At 46.9% G+C, this 17664-nt stretch overlaps 4 protein-coding genes across 4 annotated transcripts; 3 read left to right on the forward strand and 1 right to left on the reverse strand.

Moving 5' to 3' along the window:
• Positions 1-1878: 1878 nt before the first annotated feature.
• On the reverse strand, positions 1879-2632 carry PHATRDRAFT_54067 (histone-like transcription factor; the record flags this gene model as incomplete). Its single annotated transcript, XM_002177499.1, has 2 exons — positions 1879-2479; positions 2567-2632. 2 exons carry the CDS (start codon positions 2630-2632, stop codon positions 2153-2155), a joined length of 393 nt encoding a protein of 130 aa, XP_002177535.1. The 3' UTR covers positions 1879-2152.
• Positions 2633-4812: 2180 nt separating this feature from the next.
• PHATRDRAFT_32453 (predicted protein) lies at positions 4813-8218 on the forward strand (the record flags this gene model as incomplete). The annotated part of the gene is made up of 2 exons (XM_002176956.1): positions 4813-8157; positions 8201-8218. 2 exons carry the CDS (start codon positions 4813-4815, stop codon positions 8216-8218), a joined length of 3363 nt encoding a protein of 1120 aa, XP_002176992.1.
• Positions 8219-8563: 345 nt separating this feature from the next.
• On the forward strand, positions 8564-9672 carry PHATRDRAFT_32454 (predicted protein; the record flags this gene model as incomplete). The annotated part of the gene is made up of 2 exons (XM_002176957.1): positions 8564-8779; positions 8809-9672. The coding sequence occupies 2 exons, from the start codon at positions 8564-8566 to the stop codon at positions 9670-9672; spliced, it is 1080 nt and encodes a 359-aa protein (XP_002176993.1).
• A 3002-nt stretch (positions 9673-12674) lies between these two features.
• On the forward strand, positions 12675-16042 carry PHATRDRAFT_32455 (predicted protein; the record flags this gene model as incomplete). Its single annotated transcript, XM_002176958.1, has 2 exons — positions 12675-15927; positions 15972-16042. 2 exons carry the CDS (start codon positions 12675-12677, stop codon positions 16040-16042), a joined length of 3324 nt encoding a protein of 1107 aa, XP_002176994.1.
• Positions 16043-17664: the final 1622 nt, after the last annotated feature.

The following is a 17664-nucleotide window of genomic DNA, read 5'->3' on the forward strand; positions in this document are numbered from 1 at the left end:
GTCACCGCAAAAGCCAACACATTCACAAGCATCGCCTCCATGAACAATCTTAGCAGGCTTGTTCGTAGAATCGTACTGTAGAGAATTAATGTGATGATATGTTGGTGGCTTGGAATGTACCTCGTCCTTTAAATCACACGGTAAGCAAAACAGAATGTTGCCGGTTTGTCCTTGTTCGCTAAGGGCTTCAACAATTTGGGACTCTTTAGACGTAAGCGTATTACCCAACATGTTTGAAAAAAATGGATTTTTACCACCATTTCTGCGTTTGCGCATTTTTTGCGCTTCGGCCTTCCTCCATTTTGATTCCATGGTCTTTTCAATACCCCCTTGAATAGACGTCTCAAAATCAAGCTCCGGTAGTTTGTGGATTCCAGCATGCTCATGACAAAGAGTTGCTAACTCATGGAATTCAGCCATAGGAGCGATGCAAGTCACGTGGTACGATATCGGACAAATGAGGCAGCGCTGGTAGGGTGTGAAAAGGAGGAGTCAGAAGATTCAAACTCAAATGGGGTCGAGTGAGAAGGTGCCGTCCTTACCACCATCTGACGCTCAGTCTTACAGATAAACACCCCTGCTGACTTCGATTTCTTAGGACGTTTCCCTTTCTTAATGAACTCCTTTCCAGGAACGTCAATTGTATGTTTTTCTTGGTCTTGCTCTCTTGTCTGTGTGCACGTCCAACAGGAGTGGGCCGGGCATACGAACATAGGCTTCTCCAGAGTTTCGATCGGGATTACCCCATTTTCTGGATGTACAAACAATTTAGAGCTAAAAGTAAGCTCAATACTGCGCATAGCCATACAGTGTTCGTGGAAAAAAAGGCCACAGTCTTCTTTACTGCAGAGGAAGACCTCAACGTCATCATTTCCATACTCCTGGCAAAACGAGCATGGATGCCGGCGGTTTGTACAATCCTGACAGACATACGGCTCTTCTTGATCCGGAAGCTTCTGAAGTCCAGCGCATGGGTAATGAAACAGACGCCTGCACAATCCTTCACAGATTAAAAGCTGATCCGCATCGGGCTTTATCATACATTCAGCTTCTTTGCATTCACAGCAAATCCACGATGATTCGAACTCTTGTTCAGCATCTCGCAATTTTTTCTCTTTCTTCCTTCGCTTGGGCGGGTCGTTCGGAATATAGAAGGCCTCTTGGCGTTGTCTTCGCGTTCGCTTGGAGCTTCCGTCCTCAATGGACATCGTACACGTTGCTCGCGGCTCGGGAATGGCATGCTCAGAACTACTTGTAAGTCCGTATGCATTGGCAACATCGCTCATTGCAGCTCCCTTTCTACGACGACTCTTTAACGTTTCCAAGTAACGACGACAATTGTGTGCTCCTCAGGGCATGCAGTATGTATGTTTACACAACGAATGGCATGTGACCGTAAGACGCCCTCCTGCCAATGATCGATTTAAATGGTCAGCACTTGACTGCAAGTTTCTACATTGGTTGCCACCCCTAGTTATAGACAAACCTACCGATATTCCTCATTTTACAGTTAGTCGGTCTCTTCCACCAATGTAAGCTAGGTTCGGCTGCGGCTCTCGAGGAAGATAATCAATATAACTTAAAGAAATATGCTGGAATCGATATCCAAACTATCGATTTATATGATTTCTCTTTCAGCCCGTACGTCCGAGCAAAATTTGCCACTTTCCTCAGACTTCTCGTTGCTCATCCATGAGGGTTCGTTCTTTCTTCGGTAGCGACAATATACGGCAAGCTGCCCGGATCGGACACTGGGCCGTGTCCGCTTGAGTGGTCGGGGTCGTCACGCATGGTGTCCCCACCGAAGCTATTCATGTCCCAACATGCAACGTCTACTCTTTCACTATAGATCGTGAGTCTTTCTGGGAACACCTACAAGACGCACAAAATCGCAAATCTTAAGCATTTGAGAATTTATTCAAGGAGAGCTATGATAAAAACCAACGTTTTTATTTAACGACAATGTATCCATCTTCCCTTGATTTCATGCCGCCGATGTTGAACTTTTCAAGCGCATTTAAACTGACATCAGCTTTCGACATCTACCGCCTACTCACCAAAGTGTCGTCATGGGTGCGGGCACTCCAACGTCAGACTTCAGCAGGCTTCAAAAATATGAGGACCAGCAGCGATTCCAGAGCTTCCACGGACTCTAAGAGTCTTCTTGCATGGCAGTCACCCGACCGGGTTTTTCAGGTTTTTCGCCTTTTACCGCTTCGCGATACTTGCTAAGATATAGCTTGAGGGGTTCCACATACTTATCAAAACCTAAGGTTGACATTGCCCATAAAAGATCGTCCCCATTGATTGTCTTCCTCTTCTCTTGAAGGCACTTATCGCTTGCCTCTGAAGTAATAAATGAAATAAATTCCGAAACGCATTCCTGCACAGTTTCTTTCGAGTCTTTTGCAATCTTGGCATTCTCTGGAAGAGTGTTTTTCATGATTCGCGCAATGTTTGCGATGGGCAAATACCGATCCTACCAGTCAATCGGACACATGTTAGTTCAGAGGCGCTACACATACCCTCCCTAATGGTGGCGACTTTCCCTCAATACTTTTCTCACCTGTTCTCGAATCTCTTCATACTCTTCACCCGGCGGAAGTTTTCCTTCGTCACCTTCTGCAGACATAATGAAACGCGACAAGGGAGAAGTCGATTTAATATTTAAAGGGGTGTGGAAGGCGACGGCCTCGGTCAACGCGACTGTATCAACAAAGAGGCAAGCTTCGTATGGTGGTTATCGGCGACAACCGCTGAAATACTAGTGAGAGTTACAACAGCTCTCTTACAGTTAGTCATGTTTTTCACAGTCAGGTTTTCGAGAGTATCGCTCACGGTCAGCGCCTGACAACCAAATCCAATCAGAATTCGCATAGGCTTTGTACCCGCCAATGCTAACAGGGCTCTAAATCCCAATCGCCAGCTGTGCTCCACTTGGAACTAAGTGACAAAACGATTTCTCTTGCGGGATGGCCAGACGGCTTTCTCATAGTGACTTGATTGTCTGGGATCGATGTACCAGTTTAGGTGCGATTTAGGGCGTAACACGTAGAACCGGTACATATTTCTACGTGATTTTGAAACCCAAGCGGCTCATTATTGCACCAAGCCTTTTTTCTTGTTACAAGAAAATTTGTGCCTCCATAATTTCGAGTTAAATTCTTACAGAAGTTAGCATATTGGATGTAAACCAACAATCCATAGTACACAGAACCTCATAACAATAATTATGCATCATTCTGTTAATAGAACAGCATATGTTGTATTGTATTGCTTCCTATCTAATGTCTTTTACCTAAATTGCGCATTGTCTTTTGCCTCTTTTGTGTACCGATTGTGGATGCTTTTCTTAATTGCTTCAATGGTTGCTGGTGACATGTGTTGAATCGCTGCAACTGCCGCTCGACCAATGCGTTTTCGCTCTTCACCAAGCTTAGGATGTATTGAACCAAATGGAAAGATTTCCATAGGTAGTCCATTGCACACGACGTTGTTCAACTCGATGAGCTTCCCCAACTAAGATGTCACGGTAGACACCAAGGCGACATGTCCCTACGACAAGTGACACCTAACATGGGTAACGGAAGTGTGAATCAGAGTGAAGAGCATGGTGGAACCGTGGCGTTTATGTCGGCCTTATTGCACGACACAATGTATTCGCGCCGTGATCAAGGATATCCTTTGAGGGAAGATGCAGGAGCAGGATACAAGAATGAGGATTAGGATACAGTCCCACAAATTACAAGGCAAGTTACAGACAGGTTTGGATACTCGCTGAGTGATTCTATGTGGGATTTATACTTAGAAGGGATATACTCTATATGGGAGTAAGATTATCTGGCACATGGTAAGAGGTCTTCTATCTGATAGAATGGCCAATTCTCATGGACTAGTAGTAGAATAATCTTCCTCTCATTGTTTTAGAAAGTCATTGATCCAGATATTGCATTAGCATAGGTCCTCGTATCCGCTGTCTAACCCGTGGGGAGCGTCGTAAGCGAGTTGAGTTTTACAGTCCCTAGGCTCGCTTAGGTGTATTGCAGGTCGTTCGTAATAACGCCCAACCTTCGTTTACCAGACATTGTCGACACAGCGTTTTTCTGTCCTACGTACGTACATTGGTTGTACTACGTAACAGATTAACAGTCTTGACAGCACGTCAAACCACTGCTGCTCATCCGCACAGTCGTTACTGGTAAACATCCCTTAAGTCTACTTAAGGTCGTTCTCAAATTTCCACGAGCTCCGTGAATTTTGAGAACTAAATCGCTTACATCCATTCGTGTTGTATAAGTGCCAGAGGTATCACTTAAGGTGATATTTATCGGCTTGTGTGACACATTGTTTGAAAGCCGCTTCCCTACTCCCTCACGCTAACTGGTACCGAGGACCCACTAGTACTGCTTCAGGGTCTTGTTGGCAAGTTACTCGTGGCCTCCCTACTTCCTCGGAGTCGCCGGTGCCGAAACCCCCTTGGAGTCTTCAGGGTTTGTCGGCAGGGTCGCTTCGTGAATACGGGTTGCTCTGGTCAAGTGAGGTAGAGATACCAATAGGCTTGAGGACCTCAGCCCTGATTCCGGTTGGAATGGACTTATTACCCGGCGTAAAGTAGTACAGGGGGGCTAATCAAACCCTCGTCAGTCCCCGAGGACACTGCCTACGGAGGTAGAAGTGAGTGTACCAGTGCTAGCTTTGTTCACTGGTGTAGGGTCATTTTAACGAAGTCCGCTATAGTATACAGCGAAGGACCTGAACACATAAGTAGTAATTTTCAAGAATTCCTATATTGTGTTGGCTTCTCAGGCCACCATGGTTCCCGCCACCCGGCAAATGACGAGTGCAGCCGTCTATGCCCACCTTTTGGACAACGTACTTCTTCCCCAAGGGCATCCTATCCGTCTCAGTTTTGAGCAGCAAGGATATGAATCGGCTGATGATCTCCTGTGTATTTTTGAGAATGAACTTGAGTCTCTTGGATACACTCCTTCTGTCCTTCCCGACGGCCCGGAAAACCCGCCTACCATTCCCCTTCTCATGGCGCACCGACAGATCATACGTCATTTCTTGCGCTGGCAGGCATCTTTGGAACAACAAAAGGGGACACCTTTGAAGAACTCCGAGCTTGTTGCACTTAACAATGAAGATTTTGTCATTTACCGTCGCTCAGCCCTTGGTCAAGTCTCGACAGCAACTGCACCGGTTAATGCTTCCCCAACTGTTCAGAGCCCCATAGGAAAGACACATTTGGCTGTTGAGGACTTCAAGCGTGGGATCAAACGTGACAAAACTCACTATCCCGTGCTTAAAGATGATCGGTACTGGGACAACTTTTATCGGTCGTTTGTTGTTACTGCCGTAACACATAACGTTGACAAAGTTCTAGATCCGACGTACATCCCTACCAATCCTTTGGAGAAATCCCTTTTTGAAGAACAGAACAAGTTTGTATATTCTGCTCTAGAGCATACTCTCCAGACGGACATGGGCAAGAACATTGTACGCGAGCATAGTTTCGACTTCAATGCCCAGGAAGTTTTCCGTAAGGTTGTGAAACACTACACAGAGTCCGCTAGCGCGAAGATTAGTTCGTCTACTACCCTGGGATACCTTACAACTGCAAAGTACGGATCGTCATGGACTGGCACAGCAGAAGGTTTTATTCTTCACTGGAAAAATCACTTGCGCATCTACAACGACACTGTTCCTGCTGGTGAACAGCTCCCTCAGCAACTATGCCTTAGTCTTTTGGAGAATGCTGTTCATGATGTACCTGAGCTTCGACAGGTAAAAATCACTGCAACTCTTGACTTAGCAAAGGGAGGTAATCCTATTAGCTATGATGGTTATCTCAGTCTACTACTCGCATCGGCATCACTCTACGACAACGGCAATAATCTATCTAATTCTCGTAGTGGCAAGAACAAGCGCAACATCTATGCTAATGAACTAGAGTACAATCCGATGGATTTTGAGAGTAAACCGGATGTAGACTATGATATAGATGTGTCACCGACCGCAATCTACAAAGCCAATGCTCATGCCCGTAACAGCAGTTCCCGGAGTCGTACTCCGGCAGCTAATCGCGAGCGACCTTACATCCCTCGTGAAATGTGGAACCTACTCTTCGACGATGCCAAAGCCATCCTCCAAGGCTTAAAAGCCCCCGGGAAGCAGGCCCCATTGAATAATAGTTCGCCACACCAATCGTTGCAGACCAATACGCACGATACCATTGGCGCGGAACAAATCACAACGGACACCTTCCATGATTGCGCACCCGAAACTGAATTGCTTGCCCACCTGACTGAGCGTGTTAGTCGCATGAGCGACGGCGACATACGTAACGTTCTTGCCGCATCTCGTGATGGTCCCCCCTATGATGAGCCCAAACCACTGCAATCTAACGTACTTCAATATCAAGTGTCTCGTCACAACGTCATTGAAACTACGGCAGCCCTCGTCGACCGTGGAGCCAATGGAGGTCTTGCCGGCAGTGATGTCATGGTCTTGCACAAAACAGGTCGTTCTGCAACCATCACAGGCATCAACGATCATACCTTGTCCGATTTGGACATTGTCACCGCTGCTGGCTACACTGAATCCCAAAATGGCCCCATCATTCTCATTATGAACCAATACGCCCATTTGGGACAGGGTAAAACTATCCACTCCAGTGCACAGCTTGAACACTATCGCAACCATGTCGAAGACCGTTCCCGTACCGTAGGAGTTAACCAGCGAATTGTAACATTGGACGACTACATCATCCCATTGCACATTCGACAAGGACTCGCGTATATGGATATGCGGCGCCCTACCGACAAGGAACTTGCGTCCCTTCCACACGTTGTCCTAACCTCCGACGTCGACTGGGATCCCTCCGTACTTGACCACGAAATTGATCTCGCGACCTCTTGGTATGATGACATATACGATTTGCCTCAATCACCTTACGTCGAACCATGTTTTGACCATACAGGCAAATACCTCCATCGTCACATTTCCTTTTGCAACCATCGCGATGACGCCGTTGACCGTGTCTTATATTGCCAACAGCACCTCGTCACGAAAAATGTGCAAGATTATGAGGCCCTTCGTCCGTGTTTTGGATGGGTCTCTGCTGAAACCGTTCGCAAGACCATCATGGCGACCACGCAGCATGCACGCGAAGTATATAACGCTCCGTTACGCAAACATTTTAAGTCTCGCTTTCCCGCTCTAAATGTACACCGTCGTAATGAACCAGTTGCTACCGATACCATTTGGTCCGACACCCCTGCTGTCGATAATGGTGCTAAATTTGCACAACTTTTCGTTGGTCGACGGTCCCTTGTCACCGACGCTTACCCCATGAAAACTGATAAAGAGTTTGTCAATACCCTTGAGGACCATATCCGTTACCGGGGTGCCATGGACAAATTGATTAGCAATCGTGCCCAGGTTGAAATCAGCAAAAAGGTCACCGATATTACACGCGCATATAATATCGACCAGTGGCAAAGTGAACCAAACCATCAACACCAAAACTTTGCCGAACGTCGTATCGCCACTATCGAGGCTAATACCAACAACATTCTCAATCTTTCCGGTGCCCCTGATTCCGCCTGGTTACTTTGCGTGACATATGTTTGTTATGTTTTCAACCATTTGGCACATGATTCACTAGATAACCGCACTCCCCTTGAAGTCCCCACCGGCTCCACGCCTGATATCAGTGTTCTCCTTCAGTTTCATTTTTGGGAACCGGTCTATTATAAGCTCGAAAATGCGACATTTCCTTCTGGTGGTACTGAACAACAAGGACGTTTTGTTGGCATCGCCGACTCCGTCGGCGACGCTCTCACTTATAAGATCCTTACCCACACCACCAATCGCATTCTTCATTGCTCTAGTGTCCGTTCTGCGACCATTCCCGGACAAACCAACCTACGCCTTACGCCACAGGATGGGGAGAGTGGTCCTAAACCCATCAACTTTATCAAGTCGCGTAGAACCGAAAACAAAAATTCCTATGCCATTAAGGAGTTGCCTGGTTTCACACCTGATGACCTTATAGGTTGTACGTTCCTCACCGACACTCGGGATGATGGGGAGCGTTTGAAGGCACGAATCACGCGGAAAATATTGGACCCAGACAAGCCCTCGGATGTAAAGGTCCTTGTCGAAATCAATGATGGTGAATATGACGAGATTCTAGCATACAACGAAATTCTAGATAAAATCGAGACAAATCTAGTGTCTAGTCTACTTCTGTCCTATATTGAGGACCCATCCTCAATAAAGGACATTTTCCAAACCTCTAGAACTATACATTATAATCAGATCTGTTTAAAACAAATGCTACCATCGTGTTCCCCATGCTCTGAAATGTCTTGGGAGAGCATGGCATGCTCTATTTCTTAACATTTTAAGAGCATTTGTCGTCAATGCTAGGGTTACTCAAAATATATTTGCTTTTTTTTTCGACCCGAACTGAGCCATTCCCGAGTCAATGCAGTGTCCATTGCATCCCTCATAGTCAACCTTTTGTACACAACTTACACCAAGCTCATTACAAATTATGTCAGAAGGGGATTCCCGCCGAAAGATTGGTGCTCAGGTGACAGCGAAGGCCTGTCATGTTGTCCATTTGAGTGAGTGTGCTCGGCGACACGGTGCTTTGAGGACCACCAAGGTCGTTGTGGGGACTGTTGTGGAGGTCAACAATACCAGAAAGGCGCCAAACAACCGTGTATCAACCTTCATTACTGCTGACTTTGATATTGGTGGAGGATCAGTCAAGCGGAGCACTCTGAACATCCGTAGCGTCAAACTTTTCAAACCGGACCAGTCGACAGTACCATCCAGTCCCGCAGCACCAATACCGGCAGTAGACAAGCAGACACAGATTTGGCCGTTCCAGAGCAAGAGGAAGGAGAAGCGGTCTTGCAGGAGACTTCTCCTGATGAAGAATTGGAATTTCCAGCACAACCGATGATGGAAATTGGAATAGCTGCGGGGGAACAGGTAGCAGGACCTACCGCACAAGTAGCCACGCAGGTTTGGGGTGTTGAAGACGCTTCCTTTGTAATGGCTCATGAAACAAAGTGGTATGCTGACGAGCAAGCTACATTGATTGATATAAATGGCAGTGTCCAAAGTAAGCAGTTTGGCATCAATACACCAATTGGCGACCTTCTTGGTCCAGACTCTGACATTGATGGAAAATATTCGCGGCTGCAATATTTTCTTCTCATGTTTCCACCCGACCAACTGAGCGCCATGTGTCAGCAAACAAATGTGCAGCTTGCCCAACAGAACAAGCACTACATGTCAACAGGAGAGCTGCTTCGATTCTTTGGCATTCTAATTCTTGCGACAAAATTTGAATTTAGCAGTCGATCGCAATTGTGGTCCACAACCGCGCCGTCAAAATACATTCCTGCCCCTGCATTCGGAAAAACAGGAATGTCGCGGCAGCGCTTTGATGATCTTTGGCGAAATATCCGATGGAGCAACCAGTGTCCTGAACGGCCGGAAGGCATGAGCTCCCATACGTTTCGGTGGCAACTTGTCGATGATTTTGTTGAAAGATACAACAATCATCGAGCCAATACTTTCAAACCATCTCATCTTATTTGTGTGGACAAATCAATGTCGCGATGGTATGGACAAGGGGGGAATGGATAAATCATGGACTCCCCAATTATGTGGCTATTGACCGAAAGCCCGAAAACGGTTGTGAGATTCAAAATGCCGCATGCGGCTGTTCGGGTATCATGCTTCGATTGAAGGTTGTAAAGGGTAAGACAGCAACAGAAGATGACGGGGACTACAATGAACAGCTGCTGCATGGAACAAAGATCCTCAAAGAGCTTGTCCTTCCTTGGTGGTGGACGGATCGGATTGTTTGCGCTGACTTGTATTTTTCATCTGTCGGTACAGCTATGGAGTTGCAGCAACATGGTTTGAGATTTATTGGAGTTGTAAAAACAGCAACAAAACAATATCTGATGAGATACCTTTCGACTTTAGAGTTGAACCAGAGAGGCGAACGGAGAGGGCTTGTGATGCGAGATGTTGATACAAATTATAGCACTCTGTTGGCTTTTGTGTGGATGGACAGGGACCGCCGATATTTTGTGTCGAGTGCTTCCAGTCTGGATGCAGGCAAGCCCTACGTACGCTATTGTTGGAGACAGATTGACCAATCTCCGGATGCAGATCCAGAGAGGCTGGAAATTATCATTCCACAGCCCAAAGCAGCGGAATTATACTATTCTGCATGTGGGATGATTGACAGGCACAACCGAAGTCGTCAGGATACACTGATGCTTGAACCAAAGTTGGGTACAACAAATTGGTCAACAAGGGTTAACCTCTCAATATTTGGAATGATTGTTGTTGACACTTGGTTGGCCTACAGTCTGTGTACAGGAATAGGAAGAGCTAACGGGAGAGAAGAAAAGCAGAAAGACTTCTACACTGCCTTGGCTGAGGAGCTAGTGGATAACCAATACGACAATGTTGGAAGTCGCAGAGTTTTCGTGGAGGCAAATTTGGACAATGACAGCCCAGCACTTTCAAGGACTACGGGAGAACCAAGAAGTGGCCTGTACGCACATCTAACACCAACCAAAAAAAGAAGAAAGAACAAAGACGGTAGTTTTAGCAGCAATAGACTACAAGGACGATGCTTGATGTGTTCCAAGAAGACAACATATGTTTGCTCAGTGTGCAACGATGAAGAAACACCTCACTCCAGAGAACCGTGGGTTTGTTATACCACCAAGGGGAAGCTGTGCTATGCAAACCACATGGCTACCTGTCACGGCGCCTAACGAACAATATGGTACAAGTTTTATGTATGCATGACCTATTTTAAATAGTAAAAGTGTTATTCTTGATCACCATGGTCAAATTCCATTTTTGTGTAGAATTTTGTACTACCGCTACAGGATTACTTTATGTTTTTGCTTCTTTTCTTGTCCTATATATAGGACAAAATGATGTCCTATATCTAGGACAACGGCCGGTAGACTAGACACTAGATAAGGAACTCCATGACACGGAACGACAGTGGAGTTTTAAGGACATCGTCGCGCACGAAGGACCTCTTTTACCACGCGATAAGAACTACAAGGGGTCCAGATTCAACGTACTTGTCAATTGGGAGACTGGGGAGTCTACCTATGAGCCGCTAGACGTTATCGGTGTCGATGACCCAATTACATGCGCTGTCTATGCTAAGAGTCAGAGACTATTAGACACTCCAGGATGGAAGAAATTCAAGCGCCTCGTAACAAGGGATAAGCAGGTCCAGCGACTCGTCAACCAAACTCGTCAGCAGACTAGTCGAGTCGAGCCCACTCACAAGTTTGGCTACCAAATTCCTCGCGACCATAATGTCACGGTATACACCAAGGCGACATGTCCCTACGACAAGTGACACCTAACATGGGTAACGGAAGTGTGAATCAGAGTAAAGAGCATGGTGGAACCGTGGCATTTATGTCGGCCTTATTGCACGACACAATGTATTCGCGCCGTGATCAAGGATATCCTTTGAGTGAAGATGCAGGAGCAGAATACAAGAATGAGGATTAGGATACAGTCCCACGAATTACAAGGCAAGTTACAGACAGGTTTGGATACTCGCTGAGTGATTCTATGTGGGATTTATACTTAAAAGGGATATACTCTATGTGGGAGTAAGATTATCTGGCACATGGTAAGAGGTCTTCTATCTGATAGAATGGCCAATTCTCATGGACTAGTAGTAGAATAATCTTCCTCTCATTGTTTTAGAAAGTCATTGATCCAAATATTGCATTAGCATAGGTCCTCGTATCCGCTGTCTAACCCGTGGGGAGCGTCGTAAGCGAGTTGAGTTTTACAGTCCCTAAGTTCACTTAGGTGTATCGCAGGTCGTTCGTAATAACGCCCACTTGCGTTTACCAGGTATTGTCGACACAGCGTTTTCCTGTTCTACGTACGTACATTGGTTGTACTACGTAACAGATTAACAGTCTTGACAGCACGTCAAACCACTGCTGCTCATCCGCACAGTCGTTACTGGTAAACATCCCTTAAGTCTACTTAAGGTCGTTCTCAAATTTCCACGAGCTCCGTGAATTTTGAGAACTAAATCGCTTACATCCATTCGTGTTGTATAAGTGCCAGAGGTATCACTTAAGGTGATATTTATCGGCTTGTGTGACACATTGTTTGAAAGCCGCTTCCCTACTCCCTCACGCTAACTGGTACCGAGGACCCACTAGTACTGCTTCAGGGTCTTGTCGGTAAGTTACTCGTGGCCTCCCTACTTCCTCGGAGTCGCCGGTGCCGAACCCCCCTTGGAGTCTTCAGGGTTTGTCGGCAGGGTCGCTTCGTGAATACGGGTTGCTCTGGTCAAGTGAGGTAGAGATACCAATAGGCTTGAGGACCTCAGCCCTGATTCCGGTTGGAACGGACTTACTACCCGGCGTAAAGTAGTACGGGGGGGCTAATCAAACCCTCGTCAGTCCCCGAGGACACTGCCTACGGAGGTAGAAGTGAGTGTACCAGTGCTAGCTTCGTTCACTGGTGTAGGGTCATTTTAACGAAGTCCGCTATAGTATACAGCGAAGGACCTGAACACATAAGTAGTAATTTTCAAGAATTCCTATATTGTGTTGGCTTCTCAGGCCACCATGGTTCCCGCCACCCGGCAAATGACGAGTGCAGCCGTCTATGCCCACCTTTTGGACAACGTACTTCTTCTTCCCCAAGGGCATCCTATCCGCCTCAGTTTTGAGCAACAAGGATATGAATCGGCTGATGATCTTCTGTGTATTTTTGAGAATGAACTTGAGTCTCTTGGATACACTCCTTCTGTCCTTCCCGACGGCCTGGAAAACCCGCCAACTATACCCCTTCTCATGGCGCACCGACAGATCATACGTCATTTCTTGCGCTGGCAGGCATCTTTGGAACGACAAAAGGGGACACCTTTGAAGAACTCCGAGCTTGTTGCACTTAACAATGAAGATTTTGTCCTTTACCGTCGCTCAGCCCTTGGTCAAGTCTCGACAGCAACTGCACCGGTTAATGCTTCCCCAACTGTCCAGAGCCCCATAGGAAAGACACGTTCGGCTGTCGAGGACTTCAAGCGTGGGATCAAACGTGACAAAACTCACTATCCCGTGCTTAAAGATGATCGGTACTGGGACAACTTTTATCGGTCGTTTGTTGTTACTGCCGTAACACATAACGTTGACAAAGTTCTAGATCCGACGTACATCCCTACCGATCCCTTGGAGAAATCCCTTTTTGAAGAGCAGAACAAGTTTGTATATTCTGCTCTAGAGCATACTCTCCAGACGGACATGGGCAAGAACATTGTACGAGAGCATAGTTTCGACTTCAATGCCCAGGAAGTTTTCCGTAAGGTTGTGAAACACTACACAGAGTCCGCTAGCGCGAAGATTAGTTCGTCTACTACCCTGGGATACCTTACAACTGCAAAGTACGGATCGTCATGGACTGGCACAGCAGAAGGTTTTATTCTTCACTGGAAAAATCACTTGCGCATCTACAATGACACTGTTCCTGCTGGTGAACAGCTTCCTCAGCAACTATGCCTTAGTCTTTTGGAGAATGCTGTTCATGATGTACCTGAGCTTCGACAGGTAAAAATCACTGCAACTCTTGACTTAGCAAAGGGAGGTAATCCTATTAGCTATGGTGGTTATCTCAGTCTACTACTCGCATCGGCATCGCTCTACGACAACGGCAATAATCTATCTAATTCTCGTAGTGGCAAGAACAAGCGCAACATCTATGCTAATGAACTAGAGTACAATCCGATGGATTTTGAGAGTAAACCGGATGTAGACTATGATATAGATGTGTCGCCTACCGCAATCTACGAAGCCAATGCTCATGCCCGTAACAGCAGTTTCCGGAATCGTAGTCCGGCAACTAATCGCGAGCGACCTTACATCCCTCGTGAAATGTGGAACCTACTCTCCGACGATGCCAAAGCCATCCTCCAAGGCTTAATAGCCCCCGGGAAGCAGGCCCCGTTGAATAATAGTTCGCCACACCAATCGTTGCAGGCCAATACGCACGATACCATTGGCGCGGAACAAATCACAACGGACACCTTCCATGATTGCGCACCCGAAACTGAATTGCTTGCCCACCTGACTGAGCGTGTTAGTCACATGAGCGACGGCGACATACGTAAGGTACTTGCCGCATCTCGTGATGGTCCCGCCTATGATGAGCCCACACCACTGCAATCTAACGTACTTCAATATCAAGTGTCTCGTCACAACGTCATTGAAACTACGGCAGCCCTCGTCGACCGTGGAGCCAATGGAGGTCTTGCCGGCAGTGATGTCATGGTCTTGCATAAAACAGGTCGTTCTGCAACCATCACAGGTATCAATGATCATACCTTGTCCGATTTGGACATTGTCACCGCTGCTGGCTACACTGAATCCCAAAATGGCCCCATCATTCTCATTATGAACCAATACGCCCATTTGGGACAGGGTAAAACTATCCACTCCAGTGCACAGCTTGAACACTATCGCAACCATGTCGAAGACCGTTCCCGTACTGTAGGAGGTAACCAGCGAATTGTAACATTGGATGACTACATCATCCCATTGCACATTCGACAAGGACTCGCGTACATGGATATGCGGCGTCCTACCGACAAGGAACTTGCGACCCTTCCACACGTTGTCCTAACCTCCGACGTCGACTGGGATCCCTCCGTACTTGACCACGAAATTGATCTCGCAACCTCTTGGTATGATGACAAATATGATTTGCCTCAATCACCTTACGTTGAACCACGTTTTGACCATACAGGCAAATACCTCCATTGTCACATTTCCCTTTGCAACCATCGCGATGACGTTGTTGACCGTGTATTATATTGCCAACAGCACCTCGTCACGAAAAATGTGCAAGATTATGAGGCCCTTCGTCCGTGTTTTGGATGGGTCTCTGCTGAAACCGTTCGCAAGACCATCATGGCGACCACGCAGCATGCACGCGAAGTATATAACGCTCCGTTACGCAAACATTTTAAGTCTCGCTTTCCCGCTCTAAATGTACACCGTCGTAATGAACCAGTTGCTACCGATACCATTTGGTCCGACACCCCTGCTGTCGATAATGGTGCTAAATTTGCACAACTTTTCGTTGGTCGACGCTCCCTTGTCACCGACGCTTACCCCATGAAAACTGACAAAGAATTCGTCAATACCCTTGAGGACCATATCCGTTACCGGGGTGCCATGGACAAATTGATTAGCGATCGTGCCCAGGTTGAAATCAGCAAAAAGGTCACCGATATTACACGCGCATATAATATCGACCAGTGGCAAAGTGAACCAAACCATCAACACCAAAACTTTGCCGAACGTCGTATTGCCACTATCGAGGCTAATACCAACAACATTCTCAATCTTTCCGGTGCCCCTGATTCCGCCTGGTTACTTTGCGTGACATATGTTTGTTATGTTTTCAACCATTTGGCACATGAATCCCTAGATAACCGCACTCCCCTTGAAGTCCTCACCGGCTCCACGCCTGATATCAGTGTTCTCCTTCAGTTTCATTTTTGGGAACCGGTCTATTATAAGCTCGAAAATGCGACATTTCCTTCTGGTGGTACCGAACAACAAGGACGTTTTGTTGGCATCGCCGACTCCGTCGGCGACGCTCTCACTTATAAGATCCTTACCCACACCACCAACCGCATTCTTCATCGCTCTAGTGTCCGTTCTGCGACCATTCCCGGACAAACCAACCTACGCCTTACGCCACAGGATGGGGAGAGTGGTCCTAAACCCATCAACTTTATCAAGTCGCGTAGAACCGAAAACAAAAATTCCTATGCCATTAAGGAGTTGCCTGGTTTCACACCTGATGACCTTATAGGTCGTACGTTCCTCACCGACACTCGGGATGATGGGGAGCGTTTGAAGGCACGAATCACGCGGAAAATATTGGACCCAGACAAGCCCTCGGATGTAAAGTTCCTTGTCGAAATCAATGATGGTGAATATGACGAGATTCTAGCATACAACGAAATTCTAGATAAAATCGAGACGAATCTAGATAAGGAACTCCATGACACGGAACGACAGTGGAGTTTTAAGGACATCGTCGCGCACGAAGGACCTCTTTTACCACGCGATAAGAACTACAAGGGGTCCAGATTCAACGTACTTGTCAATTGGGAGACTGGGGAGTCTACCTATGAGCCGCTAGACGTTATCGGTGTCGATGACCCAATTACATGCGCTGTCTATGCTAAGAGTCAAGGACTATTAGACACTCCAGGATGGAAGAAATTCAAGCGCCTCGTAACTAGGGATAAGCAGGTCCAGCGACTCGTCAACCAAACCCGTCAGCAGACTAGTCGAGTCGAGCCCACTCACAAGTTTGGCTACCAAATTCCTCGCGACCATAAGGATGCCATTGCTATTGATACGCTCAATGGTAATCGTAATTGGCAAGATGCAGAGAGTATTGAGAGAGCCCAGCTCCACGAATATGAGACTTTCGTTGACATCGGTAAGGCTACCACACTCGGTAAACATGTTACGAATGCACCCAAAGGCTACAAGAAGATTCGTGTCCATACCGTATACGACGTCAAGCATGACGGTAGGCACAAGGCCAGAATGGTTGCTGGAGGGCATCTAACTCCTGTCCCAACCGAAAGCGTGTACTCTGGTGTGGTCTCTCTACGCAGTCTTCGTATTGTTGTCTTCCTTGCTGAATTAAATGGACTTAAGCTATGGGGAGCTGACATAGGCAATGCGTATCTGGAAGCAAAAACAAAAGAGAAGGTGTTCATTGTTGCAGGCCCAGAATTCGCTGAACTCGAGGGACACATACTTGTTATCAACAAGGCACTCTACGGCCTTCGAAGCAGTGGCCTACGTTGGCACGAACGGTTCGCAGATACCCTTCGCGATCTAGGTTTCACCGCTAGCAAGGCAGATTCTGGTGTTTGGATGAGAGAGAATAGTGGTGTCTATGAGTACATTGCAGTTTACGTCGATGATATAGCCGTTGCTGCCCAGGACCCCGAAGGAATCATCCGTCAACTCAAGGAAAAGTACAAGTACAAGCTAAAGGGTGTAGGCCCATTGCAATACCATCTGGGGTGTACTTTCGAACGCGATAAGGATGGTACGCTGTCGTATCACCCAAGGAAGTACATATCGAGAATGATGGAACAATATGAGCGAATCTTCCAGGAACAACCAAGGATGTACGTATCGCCGCTGGAGAAGGGCGATCACCCAGAGCTGGATTCGACTCCTGAACTTGATGAAAACGGTATCAAACAGTACCAGTCTCTTATTGGTAGTTTGCAATGGTTGATTACGCTTGGCCGCTTTGATATAGCGACAGCAGTCATGAGCATGTCTAGATACCGGGTGGCACCTCGTGAGGGGCATCTTGACAGACTAAAAAGGATGTACGGATACATCAAGAAAATGAAGAATGGTGCAATCAGGGTCCGAACCGATGAACCAGAATATACAGACCTCCCCGACAAACCACGTGATTGGACGACTTTGGTGTATGGGAATGTTAAAGAACTGCTTCCCCATAATGCCCCGACGGCTCTTGGAAAGTACGTGATGCTGACCAGTTACGTTG

The sequence above is a fragment of the Phaeodactylum tricornutum genome, chromosome 1 (genome assembly GCF_000150955.2).
Source record: "Phaeodactylum tricornutum CCAP 1055/1 chromosome 1, whole genome shotgun sequence".
NCBI lineage: Eukaryota > Bacillariophyta > Bacillariophyceae > Surirellales > Neidiaceae > Phaeodactylum > Phaeodactylum tricornutum.